General features: G+C 37.8%; 1 protein-coding gene and 1 long non-coding RNA gene across 5 annotated transcripts in view; one reads left to right on the top strand and one right to left on the bottom strand.

Annotated features, from left to right (window-relative positions):
* LOC103658906 overlaps positions 1 to 17346 on the top strand; it is a 53945-nt gene that overhangs the window by 23640 nt on the left and 12959 nt on the right. For all 4 annotated transcript variants that reach the window (XR_567330.2, XR_567327.2, XR_567328.2 and 1 more), the window contains one exon: positions 4733 to 4885. This is a non-coding gene — a long non-coding RNA (uncharacterized LOC103658906). The remainder of the gene's footprint in view (positions 1 to 4732; positions 4886 to 17346) is intronic.
* CUNH7orf31 (chromosome unknown C7orf31 homolog) overlaps positions 1 to 17346 on the bottom strand; it is a 38521-nt gene that overhangs the window by 14386 nt on the left and 6789 nt on the right. Inside the window, exons 2-3 of the mRNA XM_008686414.2 lie at positions 9591 to 9767; positions 1559 to 1630 (exon numbers count right to left, since the gene is read on the bottom strand). Of these exons, the coding sequence (XP_008684636.1) occupies positions 1559 to 1630; positions 9591 to 9767 (249 nt within the window). The remainder of the gene's footprint in view (positions 1 to 1558; positions 1631 to 9590; positions 9768 to 17346) is intronic.

Here is a 17346-nt window from a genome sequence, read left to right as displayed (position 1 = left end):
GAATCAGTTCATTTAAAAGCTGTGTATGTACTAATTATTCTGAGCCCTGCCTGCCAAGAAATAATGCTGAAGCCCAGGAACAAAGTTCACACTAGAGAAGGACTGTCACCTGCTTTTATTGGATTCAACACTTAGTTCAGCCTATGAAGATATTTCTGGTATTTCAGGCATGAAAAATGAATATAGTGTTACCTGTTGATAGCAAAGATCCATAAAATGGAATATACTATTCAATTTTTGTATGTTTATTTAGAAAGTGGTATGTAAACTATATAATTTTTTTAGTCTACAGTGTATTATAAACACATAATTCCCATTAATTTTAAGAGGTTTATATCTTTCTTTATTTAGACTCCAGGTTTGTAGGCTTGGAACTAAAAAACAAAAACAAAAACAAAAAAAAACCCACCCCAAACATGTCTTCCAGTTATATTTGTGGTTGAGTTGGGGGGGGGGGCAATGAATATGAAGAATTCAGGGGGTCTTGATTTACTAGGTTGGCTATGAAACATTAAATCAGCATCTGAAAGTTTTCTCATGTGACAAATTTAGCTATCGTATTGACAAGTGTATACCTAAAATGCATTTGATTCAAAATGGAAAAAAAAAATTAAAGGAAAGCTTTTTTAAAAAATACAAGTTTGAAAGTTTGAATAAAACTTAAAAATGCTCAGAGACACTAGTTCCTTGACTTGAACCTGTGCATTATTGTACTGCTGCACTCTACATTTACTTTTCATAGTTTTCTCATCCCAAAAGGATTAAAGAGCCTAGCAACTGCAAAATTCATGTCTTTTTGGCTCCCTCTTGTGGCTGAACTCTATATTAACTTCCTTCTTATAAACATTCCTAACGGTTCTAACGGTTAAAGAAGTGATATTTTCATTGTTACTTCACTGTTGTCAGTGTTTTATTTTTATCTGAAAATTAAAAAGTATGCTTTTGTAATATATATACCAAGCCATTTCAAAGAGCAAAAATAATTTAATATGCTGGAAAATAATTCCTCTAAGCAAAGGATAAATTAAAAACTATTCCTTATCCAAAAAGGATATTTAGGGAGTAATTTTATTACAAATTATTTGTAGATTGTCATAATGAACCTCTGTCCTCATAAGATCCTGATGAAAAATTTTGCTGAGGGTGCTGGGGCATTTCCTATGAACCTTTTAAGACATTTAACAGATTCTTATTAGATTAACTAGGTCAAAGGCAGAGAAATGGACTCAGGTGACTTGTGTGAATTCTTTCAAACATTACTATTCCATATTTTGTATTTTTTTTCTTGTTAAATGCCACAAACTCTTAGTGGGTTTTGGTTTATTTGTTTTATTTCTGTTTCTATGGTCTTGACTGTTAATGATCTCTGTTAAATTATTATTATTGATCTCTGTTTAAAAAAAAAGAATCTCTGTTAAAAAAAAAGGAACACTTTTTCTAAAAGATACCATTTTGGGACTTTTTTAGCCCCTTATATATAACTAATTTTCATCATATAACTATTTTCACTTAAAAAAGTTATTTGGTCCAATATAAGGAAAAGAAACCCCAAACTTACAAAGAATCATTTCCGTAGATGTCACTTTTTTTATTCTGCGTCAAATAATAGAATTGTTCAATAGGAAGTTTTCTGAAAAGAAAAGATTAAACTGAACATCTTTTCAAATTAACACAGTGATGATCAGAGAGTAAAAGACAAATAGACTAATACAACCATGTATGTATGGAAATTCAGTATATGAAAAAAGGTGGCATTTTAAATCAGTGGAAGAGGATTTACTGAAATAAACAGTGCAGGAAAAATTCACTAGCCATTTGAAAAAGAGTAGATTTCTATTTCATACTATGCATAAAGATAATTTCAGATGGATTTAAAATCTAAAGAATTGGGAAAACATATGCAAATATTAAAATATACATGAATATGTTTTTTTTCTTTGTGGTGGGGAGAACTTTTTTTTTTTAGGGAGAGAGAGGAGAGGTGATGGGGAGGAGGAGGAGGAGAGAGAGAGAGAGAGAGGGAGAAAGAGAGAATGTTATGCAGGCTGCCTGCCCAGGGCAGAGCCCGATGCAGGCTCAGTCTCACAACCCTGAGATCATGACCTGAGCTGAAATCAAGAGTCCAATGCTTAACCAACTGAGCCATCCAGGAACCCCAAATGGTGAAAACATTTTAAATTAGATTTTTCTTTTAAACTCAAAATCCAAAAGGAAATTTGATAACATCAGAAGAAAAACTTTTGAGGACAGGATGGAATAAAAAAGCTCAAGTAAAGTTTGGAAGAAATTTTTGCAATAAAGATATGCAAAGTATTAATATCTAGAACACAGTAAGAATCTATAACTAAAAGACAATAAAATGGGCAAACAATAAGAACAGAAGAGGGAATATAAATGACCATATATAAGAAAACATAAGTACTCAACCAGAGAAATGCATTTTGATAACCAAGGTAACCTTTATACTTACTAGATGGGCAAAAATTATGGTTTGATAATATTACATAGTTGTCCAAGAGTATGGGGGAAATGGATATTTTACTTACTACCATGAGAATATAAAGCATTTCGGCTATATTTCTAAAATTTCATATATTGTGACCTATAACTTTCACTAAAGATTTTCCCTAGAAAAACATTTGTGCATGAGCTCAAGGAGGCCTGTACAAGAATATTCGTTACATAGAATTAATGCCAAGGAAAAGAGGAAACAATATGAAAATGGCTAAATAGTCTATGATGCATCCATATTGTGGAACACAAAGAGAAATCAAAAAGAATTAAATAGATCTGTGTTTACAGTCTCTAGATTGTAGGAAGAAAAAAAGAACCAAGTTGCCTACTACTATATATCCAGTGATTCCACACATAAACAAGATAATACATATATTTTCAATGGGTACATGTATAATTATGTAATTGTGTAACAGAAGATGTGAAAGGAGACATACCAAAGTGATAACAGTGGTTCCTTCTAGGAAGGAAACTGGGATTGGTGGGGCAGCGGTCAAAAGAGACTGGACCTTGTCTTTGATTTTTTTAGAAAGACTTATGTTTTTTTTAGAGTAGTTTTAGGTTCACGGCAAAGTTGAGAGAAGGTAGAGAGATTTCCCGTATACCCTTCATCCCCACACATGCTAAACCTCCCTCATGATTAACATCTCCCATGAGAGTGGTACATTTGTTACATCATTACCACCTAAAGTTCATAGTTTACATTAGCCTTCACTCTTGGTGCTTGTAATGTTTTAATATGCACTGTAGTGCTCAACTCTCATTTGTGGCTCCCAGTATCTTTTAAACACCCATCTTTTATCTCATCTGCCCAAGATAGATTCTAAAAAACTTGCTTTCTCAGCCTCTGAGAATGGTCCTAAAGTGTGAGAGTTATTTTTACCCCAAAAGAATGCTCACCAAGGGAGCACTACAGTTGAGGATGTGCTTCATAATTAGGTAGATAAAGTGACCAGCTCTGTGAATATCAGGCTTTCTCCAGTCACCCCAGTGCTTGCTCTGTGCCTTCATAAACTAAGTTATCACGGAGGCAGGACAGAAGTTATGGGTAAATTCAGCAACGTGAACTTCTCATCAAACTGACCTGGCCACATCTGAGTTTGCCAGCAAAAGTTACTAACCCTGAGTATTTCATAGAGAAAAATCTTGGGTGTGCTAGTCAGCCACCTGGTGGGAGGTCGATTACATTGGACCCCTTCCATCATGAAAGAGATGATTTATCCCCACATGAGTAGACGTAAAGATGGATTTCCCTTTCCTTCTCACTGCCAGTTACATCACCAGTGGATTTACCGAATACCTTCTTCACTGTATGCCATCTTAAAAAATACTACTTTTGACTAAGGAACTCAATTTACCACCAAAGAAATAAGGCACTGATTGAATTTAAAGGACACACTAGTCTTATATTTACAGAATGCAGACCAGCCTAATGAAGATTCATTTGTGGCTGACGCTTGTCCTCCAGAGTATGGCATATGCTCTGAACCAGTGACCAATAAATGGTTTCTCCCATAGCCAGAATGGATGGTCTAAAAAATGAAGGGTGGAAGTGGGAGTGGTACCTCTCACTGTTAAACTTACTATTACATTTGAGAAAGATTTTACTTCCTTCCCAGCCACCTTGAGTTTTGTTGGTTTTGAGGTCAAGGGAGAAATGCTTCATCAGGAAACATAATGGTCCCATTGAATTGAAAGCTGAACTGATGATGTGGTCATTGGGGCTCCTTACGATTGGGGGAAACAGGCAAGAAGGGATTATATATACCAAGTAGATTGGGATGATCGATCCTGAATGTCAAGGGTAAGAGGACTGCTGTTATGTAATGATGGGGAAAAGGAGTGTTTCTAGAATCTAAAGAATCTTTTGGACACCTCGTGGTATTGCTTCTAGTGGCATAAAGTTAATGGAATACCGGAACAGTCTCACACAGGCAGAACCATTAATTGCTAGATCTCTCAGGAAGAAAACTGGGGGGCACTTTACCAGGTAATGAACTCCTACCAGCTCAGGTGCTGGCTGAGGGCAAGGGAACTTGGATGTATATATATAATTATATTAATATATACATAATTATATATAGTATGTCTTTATATACTATAATATATAATTATAATATGAAAAGATTATAACGTAAAACATTTATATTTATGTGTATTCATTAGTTTTATTTTTTTCATTCACCCTTTCCCCTTATTTCCTTATTACTCTATATAGGGTGTTGGTGATGGTTTACTTCATTGAGTGCATAACTGTGGACTATCAGGACAAGATTATGACTGAACTAGAGAGGAGAATATCACCCAGAGATCTTGGGCTTGGAACTGGATGCAGGAACTGATGAGACTCTGAGTTTCCCCTTGTGGGGAGGTGAGTGCATTTTCATTTGTATAAAAAAGTCTTGCATTTCTTACACTGGCAGCAGTTCTCAAACTTTGCTACATGTTACCTGAGGGATTCTCTTAACATGGGGATTCTGTCTCAGTCAGTCGGGGGTGGGGTCCGTGATTTTGCATTCACCATTTCCTAGATGCTGCTGGTCCATGGACACCATGTTGAATTGAAAAGCATGTTATTGTTATTGCTGCTATTATTGACTGGTTGCTACATCTTTATAATACCCTCTCTACGTTTCGTTAGTTTCCCACATTTTAAATATCCCACTTGCCCAGGAAGAATCCAGAAAATCTACTTTCCAGTCTCGTGAGCAGCCAGGGGGCAAATGTGTGCCCTAAGTTCTGCCAGTCATCCATATCTGCACTAGACTTTGATTTGAATATGAGTAGCCTGAGAACACAGGCTTCTTTCTTTATGAATAAAATAACATAACGAGGCTGTTATCTCAATGTCAGTAGTTCCACTTCAGTTTTTTTTCCATTGTATGGTACGTCCTTTTGATTTTCAGATTCAGTTCTTAATTTCAAGGGAATTTTCTTGTGTATCTGAGTACCTCTTTCTGGTAGATTTACTTATTATTTGTTGTTTTACTTGTTCGATGCTCTACATTTGGGACATCAGTTTTCCTTATGATAAGTAATTATGCTTGTTCTTAATAGCATAGTTTTTTATTTGTATTGGCTTTAATATCCTTATCTTTCCCCTCTGCCTTCTCCTTGATTCATTGTCTTTAGACCATTTTATCAATTTTCAGTCACGTATTCTGTTTCTTGCTGCTGCTTTTTGTACTGGATTTGTGAGTGCTTTTGTGTAGTTGTTTTCCTCATTCTTTCCCTTAGCCCTGTGATCTCCCCTTATTTAATGTTCAATCATTTAATCTTTTTTTTTTTTAATCAGATTCACATACTTATTTTGTCCTTTTATAGAGAATCTACTTTTGTTTCCTGGGCTGTGTCTTTTTCTCAGACTAGTTTCTTCATGTGTTTTATATATAAAAATAAATATATGTATATGATATTTTTTCTTTTCTCTTCCTGGTTTACAAATTGCCTTACCATATGTTCTCATACTAAGCTTGTTTAATTAGACAGCTCTGTCTAAACCAAGCTATTTGCTATGATACAGTGTGAGTGAATTCTTGATTCTGTGGTTTGAAATCAGTTTGTGCCTTTCTGTCTGTGCTACAAGCTTGATGACTGAATATTATTGTCTCCATATTTATTTAGCCTGATGGGACTGAGGTGGCAGAGAGTAAGTGCTGAGATTGTGTCAGATAGAATACAACCATCTTGGGTCTAATACAGTCCAAGATCCTGTTAAATGTCCTCTATAAGGCTCATTCCTTTCAGTTGGGGAAATAGCCATACCCTTGGGCTTCTGCTCATTCCCTCAAGTCATCACAGTATTCTGGAAGAGTACACATTCTGCACAACTTCGTCTCTCTTGAGCTCTTGCTGTTTTAAGATAGGGGCTTCTATTCTTGAGGCTTTTTTCTATTCTAATAGGATTACCTCCTCAATTTTTTAATCTTCTCTTTAAATTGGACAATTAATCAGGATTTTGTTGACTCACCTTGTCTCCGTATGCATTTGGAATGTAGGGATGTGGTTAGGTATAATGCCTCTCAGCCAATAATGTGGCTTCCCTCTGTACCTCCAGCACTTCCAGGGATGGGCTGGAAATATGTGTGGCTGGTTTTATTTTGGTTGTCACAATGAATGAGACTGGTATTAGGTAACGGGCCAGACGTGTTAAGTACCTTACAGTCTATGGGACAAAGAATTGTCCTGCTCCAAATGGCCTCTTGAGAAACATTTAGTTAGAACTGGAATAAACTACATAGAATTTTCTTTCCTTGTCACATTAAAATTAATGGCATAAGGTTGTTCTCCTTGTATTGTTTGGGGGCTGCTGGTAAATTTCCTATTTATTTCACTTTTAGGTAACAGGAGAGGGATATTCTATGATTTTACTTCATAAGCAATAACCTTCAAGCTTCACTACCACCACCACCACTGCCACTACTACTGATATCATTATTATAGAGTGCTAGTTATAGTTAGCAGCAATTTCAAAGTATTCTTTAGTTCACAGAGCACTGTATACCTACTTAACAGCTTTTTAACATTTGCCAGTATGTTAGAGGAAGATCCATTTCCTTTTTCTTAAAAAAAGTAAAAACTTTGCTATTATTTTACCAAACTTATATAAAGAAGTGTTTATGGGGGTGCCTGGGTGGCTCAGTAGGTTGAGTCTGACCCTTGATTTCAGTTCAGGTCATGATCTCAGGGTTGTGAGATCAAGCCCCACATGGGATCTGCACTCACTGAAGAGTTGGGCTGAGATTCTCTCTCTCTCTCTCTCTCCCTCTGCCCCGTCTCTGCTTTTGCGCGCCCATGCGCCCTCTCTCTCTCTCAATAAAGAAATAAAATCTTAAGAAAAGAGAAGTGTTTATGGAAGTGAAAACAAAGTTATAAATTTTTATTACTTTGTAACATCATTCTTCTACGTGAATGTATGCAGAATTAGAGGGCGACACCTTTGCTTGGAATTTCTGAAACTTGCACCTGTGGTTAAGTAGATGCTGTTAAAGTTCCTTTAGAAGAGATTTATTTACTTAGATATAGTTAAGGCACAAAGCACCGGAAGGAAGAGATTTGGAAGGGGGATGTTGCATTGGAACATGCGCATATAAATGTATGTGATTATAATTCCATTAGTAAACCATGTTCTTTTACTTTCTGAACCTCAGATGACACACCGTAGGACATCTCACTAGATGTTTTCCTAAGCAGTAGGTACTCTGAATTTACCGAGTCATGTAACGGAAGGGTTGGTGAGGCAAAGGAGAGATCCTGTTCCCAATGAGTGATGCATATGTGGCACCACAGCACCCCTGCAAGGCCCCTGCAGGGAAGGTGGTAGGGGGTGATTGGTAGCACAAGCTTTATGTGGACCACATGAAGCCTGACCCCTCAGAGAGCTGGAGAATATTCTGTTATTTTGTATAAAAGGCCCTTTGGGGGAGAGAGAAAAATATTGTGACAGAAGTCATTCCCTATTAGGAAACAAAACCAATTCTGTAGCTGTTTGTCAAGGGATGTGCATTGTATCAGAAAATAGGGCTGTGTCCTAAATATATTTTTAAGAGATAAATATGTCAAAATGGTAACATTTGATGTAAGAGGATGTGAAGAGAACAGAACACAGCAACCTGCATTTCTGAGTCGGGGATGATGGGCATTCTAATTGGAACAAGTACTTCATCCCCCAGTGGTCTGCCCAAGGCTGCATTCAGTGAGGCAGCAAACACAGACCTCTCATTTCAAACTGGATTTCCCTTAAGAAACTCCTCGTTGGTCCTCTTTTTGCACTCTGGAATCCCGTGAGTACAATTCTGATCCTTTTAGAATGTTGTGGATTTTTTAAAATACATTAATTTTGAGAACAATACATGTAAACTCCACAAGCAGCTATATGTCTAGTATCTAAAACAACACTTGCTAGACTCAAATTATTGAATAAATGAATAGCTGGAGTAAATGATGAATGGAATGGACAGATGAAAAGAATTTGCTTGGGCTTTGGACTCAAAGAAACGTGGACTCCAGTCCCTGATCCACAACTTCATAGTTGTCTGATCCAGGGAAAGGTGCGGAGTCTTCTGAGTCTCCGTGTATTGTAAAACCAGGATAACAGTAGTTTCTTTACAAAGATATTATAAACCTATCTATATTATATTATAAAGTAAGTTCCATGAGAGTGGGGACTTAAAACATGTGTTGGATGAATGAATGGTCTTGAGGTCCTTGCTATCTATAATGTGTCGATATCTGCATCTTTCCAATTGTTCTGACAGGACTTCTCATTTACCTGGTGTTTATTGCTTCCCTGAGGCTTCATTAAGGTTCGTGGTGGCCACATGTCATTATTGTGGCTGTTTCTCTTTTGACTTGCAGCTTGTCTTTCCTAATTTGTTTTTTTAAACGGCTTTAGCTAGATCGTTATAAACTAGGTAAGCAGGATTGTTAGATAAAGCGGGAGTAGGTAGGCTCTGTGTGAAGGTTTGATTGTGCTTTGAGTAAATTTCAAAGTTTTAAAGTTTCGTATTTTTAGTAAATAGTTAATGTGACATTTAATTTGCTGCTCAGAGTTTTTGCTTTCTCTTCAGTTTTAATGTGTTTTGAACAAAGTTGCTGAAAGAGTGACTTAAAAGTTATAAATGATTATTGCAATATTTTAATACCTGAAAATGGTGCTCAGTAGATTCTAATGACTACAGATTGATGAACAAATTAGAAATCAAAAGTTCCAAAAATCGACATCTGTACAAATTAGGCCGACTATTTGCTCAAGCAAGAACATTTTTAATTTAATGTCTCTCAGGAATATTCCCATTTAGTTTTAGATAAAATGTGATTAGCAAGAGAATTAATAAAAATTTCTGACCACAATACTTAAAAATCTCTAAGGATAGCAAAGACATCCATAAACACAGAATTTTTTTTACTGATTTCACAATTAGAAATTATATAATTAGTTTTTCCATCTGTGTCTTTTCATAAACAGTAAAAGAAGTAAGTTTGGAGGTAGATTTAAGTTAACAAAGGACTCATAATAGAAATAAAGAAAAATGAAAAATAAAGACCTTTTTGTGAAGGGCAGAAAGTTTACTTACCTCGGCCAGGTTTCTCCACCAAATCCATAATGCTGATGTCCTTTGCCCATGACATGAGGAGGTTCACATTTTGGCCTATGTTCCTCAGGGAGTGAAATGGGCATTATCCCACCATATTCCCTATCAGCACCCCATTGAAGTCTACAATGTTGGAGCGACTCCCTTAATTCCTGATACCTGTGAAAAAAGAGAGACTTTTGAAATCATTTCAACATGGAATGCTATGGTCAGGATGTTTTTGTCCCCAAAATTCATATGTTGAAATCCTAATGCCCAATGTGATGGTATAAGAAAGTGGGGCCTTTACTCAGTGACTAAGTCGAAAGAGTGGAGCCTTCATGAATGGGGCTAATGCTCTTATAAAAAAGAGACCCCAGAGAGCTTGCTAGCCCCTTCCACCATGTGAGGATACAGCAAGAAGGTGCCAGCTCTGAACCAGGAGGAAGGATTTCACCAGAATGTGACCATGCTGGCATCGTGATCCTGGACTTAAGCCTCCAGAACTGTGAGAAGGAAATGTTGTTTATGAGAAGCCACCCAGTCTACGCTATTTTGTTACAGCAGCCTGAACAGACTGAGACAAACAACTAAAGTTCCTGTAGCTTCAAAATTATTTTTGGATTGCATTTTTAAAACACAGAATTCTCCGTGCTGGGTCGATTATGAGAGATACTGTTGCGCTAGGTGATCTTTCATGCCTTCTCACCCGCCGTCTCAGAGACACGGCCTTCCCGCCCCCCATGCACTGCCCTAAACTCTGTCCCATTGGAACCAAACTATCCAGGAGACCCCAGAATGTCCCCATGTTCAAAACTGGCTCATGGTAACACAGGAAAGAGAAAGCAAGATGGAGATCACTTAAATGCCAAGCATAATACCATGCACCTAATATATGATATTTCACTGAATCCTCACAAGAGCCCTAAGAGGTGAAAGTAATAATGATATGCCCAAATAATGGGGCAGTAGGACACAGGGGGAGCCAGCATTATTTCAAGGTTCAGCAAAATCACAGCTCCCTAAGAATGATCTGTAGACCAAATAAATAAAAACATACGAATACCACACTACCAATTTTCAAATACATGTGGGCATTGCATACTTAAATGAAACTTCATTGTAAAGCATTATCAAATTCATAAAAGCTTCTGGTCATTATGGTGTTTTACAGTTTCAATCAATGAATCATGACATGTGTGGGAGATAAAAACTGTTGACAATGAACAGGAAAACAAAGAGATCCTCATCTTTGAAAAATACTGAGAATCACTGCACTGTAGCACTGTAACTACACTGAACCCACAGCAGAGTCAGTACCTTCAGGACAATGCTTAACTATCTAGAGCGGTAACCTTACTGCTAAAAGCCTACCTTTTGCCATCAAAGTATTTAAAGCTCTAGACAAGGAAGTCAATACACAGATACGAAAGGCATCATCAGATTGCTAAAGGAACGAGGTTAAATTCTCGAGGGCCTATAGATTATTATTATTTTATTTTTTACAGTTGTAGTCCATGTGCTAATTTCTTTTAAACATCTTTATTGAGATACAATTCATATGCGATATAATTCATCCATTTAAAGTGTACAATTAAATGGTTTTCAGTATATTCGCAAATATGTACAACCATCATCACAATAATTTTAGAACATTTTCATCACCTCAAAAAGAAATCTTGTACCCTTTAGCCATCATTTCCCCACTTGCCCTTCCCCACCCGAGCCCAAAGCAACCACTAATCTACTTTCTGTCTCTCTTTTTTCATATAGCCCTCGTAGTGCCTGTGAAATAGTAGCTCTTTGTGGTTTCGATTTGCATTTTCCTGATGACTAATGATGTTGAGCATCTTTTCACATGCTTATTGGCCATTTGTATATGTTCTTTGGAGAAATGTCTATTATTCAGATCCTTTGCCATTTTTAAATTGGGCTCTCTTTTTATTATTGAGCTGTAAAACTACTAGATAGGAGTCCCTTCTCCGACACATGATTTGCAAATATTTTCTCCTACTTTGTCTTTATGTTGTCTTTTCATTTTCTTGATAGTGTCCTTTGAAGCATGAAATTTTTAATTTTGATGAAGTCCAGTTTATCTGTTTTCTCTTTTGTTTCTTGTGCTTTTAGTGTCAAGAATATAGTGCTGAATCCAAGATCATGATTTACCCGTATGTTTTCTTTTAATAGTTTTTATAGTTTTAGCTCTTACACATTTAGGTCTTTGATCCATGTTGATTTGTTAATTTTGATACATGGTATGAGATAAGGATACAACTTCATTGTTTTGCATGTGGATATCCAGTTGTCCTAGCACAATTTGTTGAAAAGAATAGTCTTTCCCCCATTGAATGGTCTTGGCTAGAGATTGGTTTTTTTAAAATTTTAAATTCAATTAACATATAGTGTATTATTAGTTTTAGAGGTAGAATTTAGTGATTTATCAGTTGCATATAACACCCAGTGCTCATTCTGTCAGGTGCCCTCCTTAATGCCCATCACCCAGTTACCCCATCCCTCCATCTTCCTCCCCTCCAGCAACCCTCAATTTGTTTCCTATAGTTAAAGAGTCTCCTTTAATTTGTCTCCTGCTCTGCTTTCATCTTATTTTTCCTTCCCTTCCTGTATGTTCATTTGTTTCCTATTTTTTTAAAAGATTTTATTTATTTGAGAGAGAGCATGAGAGGAGGGAGGGTCAGAGGGAGAAGCAGACTACCCGCTGAGCAGGGAGCCCAATACAGGACTCAGTCGTGGGACTCCAGGATCAAGACCTGAGCCTAAGGCAGTCGCTTAACCAACTGAGCCACCCAAGTGCCCTCTGTTTTGTTTCCTTAATTCCACATTTGAGTGAAATCACATGATCTTTGTCTTTCTCTGACTGACTTATTTAACTTAGCATAATACCCTCCAGTTCCACCCACGTCTTTGCAAATGGCAAGATTTCATCCTTTTGGTGGCTGAGTAATATTCCATTATATATATATATATATATATATATATATATGTAAATACCACATCTTCTTTATCCTTTTATTTGTCAATGGACATGGAGATTGTCTTTTGATTTTTAAAAATGGAGAGTCATGTAAAGGAGCGAAGTGCTTGCTCCTAAGCTTTATCTAGAGCTCCTTTAATAGTGGTTCTCAAAGTGTGGACCATGGACCAGCAGCATCAGCACCTCTCTTTTTTAAAATATTTATTTATTTATTTATTTATTTGAGAGAAAGAGAGTGCACAAGTGGAGCAAGGGGCAGAGAGGGAGGGAGAGAGAGAGAATCCTCAAACAGACTCCCTGCTGAGCGTGGAGCCTGACACATGGCTGATCCCAGAACCCTAAAATCATGACCTGAGCTAAAACCAAGAGTTGGTTCCTTAACCGACTGAGCCACCCAGGTGCTCCAAAATCAGCATCTCTCTCTTTTTTTTTAAATGATTTTTTATTATATTGTGTTAGTCACAATACAGTACATCCCCGGATTCCGATATAAAGTTTGATGCTTCATTAGTCGCGTATAACACCCAGTGCACCATGCAATACGTGCCCTCCTTACTACCCATCACCAGTCTATCCCAATCCCCCCCCCCGAGACCCTCAGTTTGTTTCTCATAGTCCATAGTCTCTCATTTTTCATTCCCCCTTCTGATTACCCCCCTTCTTTATCCCTTTCTTCCCCTACCGATCATCCTAGTTCTTATGTTCCATAGATGAGAGAAATCATATGATAATTGTCTTTCTCTGCTTGACTTATTTCACTTAGCATTATCTCCTTCAGTGCCGTCCATGTTGCAGCAAATGTTGAGAATTCGTTCCTTCTGATAGCTGAGTAATATTCCATTGTATATATAGACCACAGCTTCTTAATCCATTCATCTGTTGAAGGGCATCTTGGCTCCTTCCACAATTTAGCTATTGTGGACAATACTGCTATGAACATTGGGGTGCATATGGCCCTTCTCTTCACTACGTCTGTATCTTTGGGGTAAACACCCAGTAGTGCAATGGCTGGATCATAGGGTAGCTCAATTTTTAACTTTTTAAGTGACCTCCACACGGTTTTCCAGAGTGGCTGTACCAACTTGCATTCCCACCAACAATGTAGGAGGAATCCCCTTTCTCCACATCCTCTCCAACAGTTGTTGTTTCTTGCCTTGTCTATTTTTGCCATTCTAACTGGCATAGGGTGGTATCTCAGTGTGGTTTTGATTTGAATTTCCCTGATGGCTAATGATTTTGAACATTTTTTCATGTGTCTGTTAGGCATTTGTATGTCTTCATTGGAAAAGTGTCTCTTCATATCTTCTGCCCATTTTTTGATTTGTTTATTTGTTTCTCGTGTATTGAGTTTGAGAAGTTCTCCTTGTAGATCTTGGATACCAGTCCTTTATCTGTAGTGTGTCCTTTGCAGAAATATCTTCTCCCATTCCCGGCTGCTATTACTTTTAGTTTTTTGACTGTTTCCTTGGCTGTGCAGAAGCTTTTTGATCTTGATGAAGTCCCATAAGTCTATTTTATTTGTTTCTCTTGCCTTTGGGGATGTGTCATGAAAAGGTTGCTTTGGCCGATGTCGTAGAGGTTGCTGCCTGTGTTCTCCCTTCTAGGATTTTGATGGATTTCTGTCTCACACGAGGTCTTTCATCCATTTGGAGTTTATCTTTGTGTATGGTGTGGGAGAGAGTGGTCAAGCCTTTCACTCTTTGTGCATGTAGCTGTCCAATTTTCCCCAGCACCATTTATTGAAAAGACTGTCTTTTTTCCAATCCGGATGTTTTTTCCTGCTTTATCAAAGATCAGTTGCCCAAAGAGCCGAGGGTCCATTTCTGGGTTCTCTATTCTGTTCCATTGGCTTCTGTGTCTGTTTTTGTGCCAGTACCATGTCTGCTCTTGTGGATCATAGCTTTGTAGTACAGCTCAATACCGGACATTGCATGCCCCGGCGCGTTTTTCCTTTCAACAGTTCCTTGGAAATTCGGGGCCTTTTCTGTCCATACAAATTCTAGACTATCCGCTCCAGTTCTTTGAAAAATGTCCTCGGTATTTTGATCAGGATAGCATTGAAAGTGTAGATTGCTCTGGGTAGCATGGACATTTTAACTATGTGTTAATTCTTCCGATCTCATGAGCATGGAATATTTTTCCATCTTTTTATGTCTTCCTCAATGTCTTTCAAGAGTGATTTATAGTTTCCTTAGAATATAGGTCCTTTACGCTCTCTGTTAAGTAATTCCAAGGTAACGTATGGTTTTTGGTGCTATTGTAAATGAGATGGATTCCCTAATTTCTCTTTCTTCAGTCTCCTTATTCGTGTATAGAAATGCAACTGATTTCTGAGCATTGATTTTGTATCCCGCCACATTACTGGATTGCTCTATAACTTCTAATAGTTTGGGAGTGGATTCTTTTGGGTTTTCCATATAGAGTATCATGTCATCTGCGAAGAGAGACATTTTGACTTCTTTGCCGATTTGGATACCTTTGATCCCTTTTTGTCGTCTGATTGCTGTTGCAAGGACTTCTAGTACTATGTTGAATAATAGTGGCGAGAGTGGGCATCCTTGTCGTGTTCCTGATCTTAAGGGAAAGGCTTCTAGCTTTTCCCCATTGAGAATAATATTTGCAGTAGGCTTTTCATAGATGGCTTTTATGAGATTGAGAAATGAACCTTCTATTCCTACACTCTGAAGGGTTTTAATCAGGAAAGGATGCCAAAATCAGCATCTCTTAAAAGCTTACTAGAAATATAAATTCTAAGGCTCTCCCTCAGGGCTAGGAATCAGAATTTCTGGGGGTGGGCCCCAGTAATCTGTTTTAATAAGCCCCCTAGATGATTGTTATACGTGCTAAAGTTTTAAAAGCATTGCTCCATTCAACAGTTACCTTTCATAGGAATCAGGTCTCATCCCTTACAACTGTACCATTCAGTGGGCTGGAGATATGGAAATTTCATAAATTGGCTGGTAGGCCTTAGTCTGATCTTGAAAACTGGTAATTTAGATGACTTTTCCTGCTGTTTCTGAACAAGAGTGGAGGGCAGGGAGTCTAACTCCCTGTAAACATAGCTTTGTAGGAAGTACTCAGTGGAGTCTGTTGAATGAGTGCATATGTGAGTGAATGAGTGAAGCCAAAGAGATGGTTTGTTTCCTGGACTGTAGCCTGTGACACAGGGATGGAAGCTTTTTCCTTAGAAGAAGGCCTCGCCAAACACTTAAGAACATGTGGCAAAAAAATCTGCTTCCTAATTAGCAAGGATTTAATGACTTCCAGTTTCCAGTAATGGCAGTCTAGATTATTTGGAGTATCCTTCCCACTGAAAACAACCAAAAGTGCTAAAAAGGGAGTTTCTGGGTTGGTGAATACTTGGAGATTGGGGGACAGTAGTGCACTCAGAGAACATGGAAGCACCATGCGCCTTTCCACATCCCTTGCCCTGTGCATCTCTTCCATCTGGCTGTTTTTGAGTTACGTCCTTTTATAATAAACTGGTGATCTGTCATCAAGAGATGAACAGTATACTATTGTAGAGAACAAAAAACATTGATTCGTCCCAGTTTCCATAGCACAGCAAAAAAGACAAGTCACTGTGGACAAGGACTCTGCCACACTCACCGTAGAACCCCCAGGATATAGAACAGTGTCTTGCAAATATATGATGCCTAACAAATATTTATTGATTAGGTAGTTTTCCTCGAGAGCAGACAGTGACATGAAAATCTTAAAAAGGGAATCAACTACTTTGGATTAACTCTTCTTGGAGAAGTTGAATTCTATTTCTATCTGACCTTATTGATTTGCTTGGAGAAGACAGACAAAAAAACAAAAAACAAAAACAAAACAAAACAAAAGCTGAAAAGAAAAAAAGGAAAAACATCTTTTTAAAAGCAACTGGTTGTTAACAAGACTGGAAAGAGTTACCAGAGCTCCATAAGAGGAAAATAGGACCCCAGAGGGGTAAACAAGCAAATGAGTCACTTTTGCCCTTAAGGCACTGCCAATTCTTGCAAATTTTATTTCTGTTTTAAGGAGATTGCTGGGTGAGGGGTACAGAAGCCAGCCAAGTGAGAAATCTAAAGGAGACCATCTCCACAATAAGCTGCAAAAGGTTACTCTCTCATATTCAAGATAAGTTAGAAGTAAACCACCTCTCTTGTTGTCTTTTGCCCAAATTTGCATCTGTCCACCATCTGACCTTGGTTTGAAGTGGTCCAGGATAGGTAGTATACCTATATAAGTAGTATACCCGCCAGGCACCTTGCAGGACTAAGATTCCTTTCTGGAGGAAGGACTCTTGGAGGAGTCACTATCTAAGATGAGTTCTAAAGAATGAGTAGGACATTTAGGTGGGGGAATAACACGTCAAAAGGCCTAGAGGTCAGAAAGGTTATGGAATTGAAAATTCCTGACAGTGTTGGCTCCAGAACCCTTCTTTGGAAAGGATCGGTTTTGTTTGATAAAATATTTTGTTAGGCCACTTGGTTTAGAGGTTGAGATTCTGCAGGTATGGCTGTTGGTAAGACACCGAGCCACGTAAGACTGATTAAGCTGCCCTGCACAGGGAAGGATTTGGTTTTTTACTCTTGTGAGAGCAAAGTTAAAGGGAGATGAAGAAGGGAGAAGCCAGCAAGATATTAGGAGGCTGGGAACTGCACTGGGTGAAAAGCCAGTGGGGAACCCCAGTGACAGCTGGGTTTAAGAATTTTTGAGAATACAGAAGTTATGGCTAAGAAGGGGCTTTAAGTTATCTGTTATATGGTGTGATGTGATTCT

This window comes from Ursus maritimus, unplaced genomic scaffold (genome assembly GCF_017311325.1).
Source record: "Ursus maritimus isolate PB19 unplaced genomic scaffold, ASM1731132v1 scaffold_3, whole genome shotgun sequence".
In the NCBI taxonomy this organism is placed as follows: domain Eukaryota; kingdom Metazoa; phylum Chordata; class Mammalia; order Carnivora; family Ursidae; genus Ursus; species Ursus maritimus.
The sequence above is the reverse complement of the archived record's forward strand: the minus strand, read 5'-3'. Positions and strand labels throughout refer to the sequence as shown.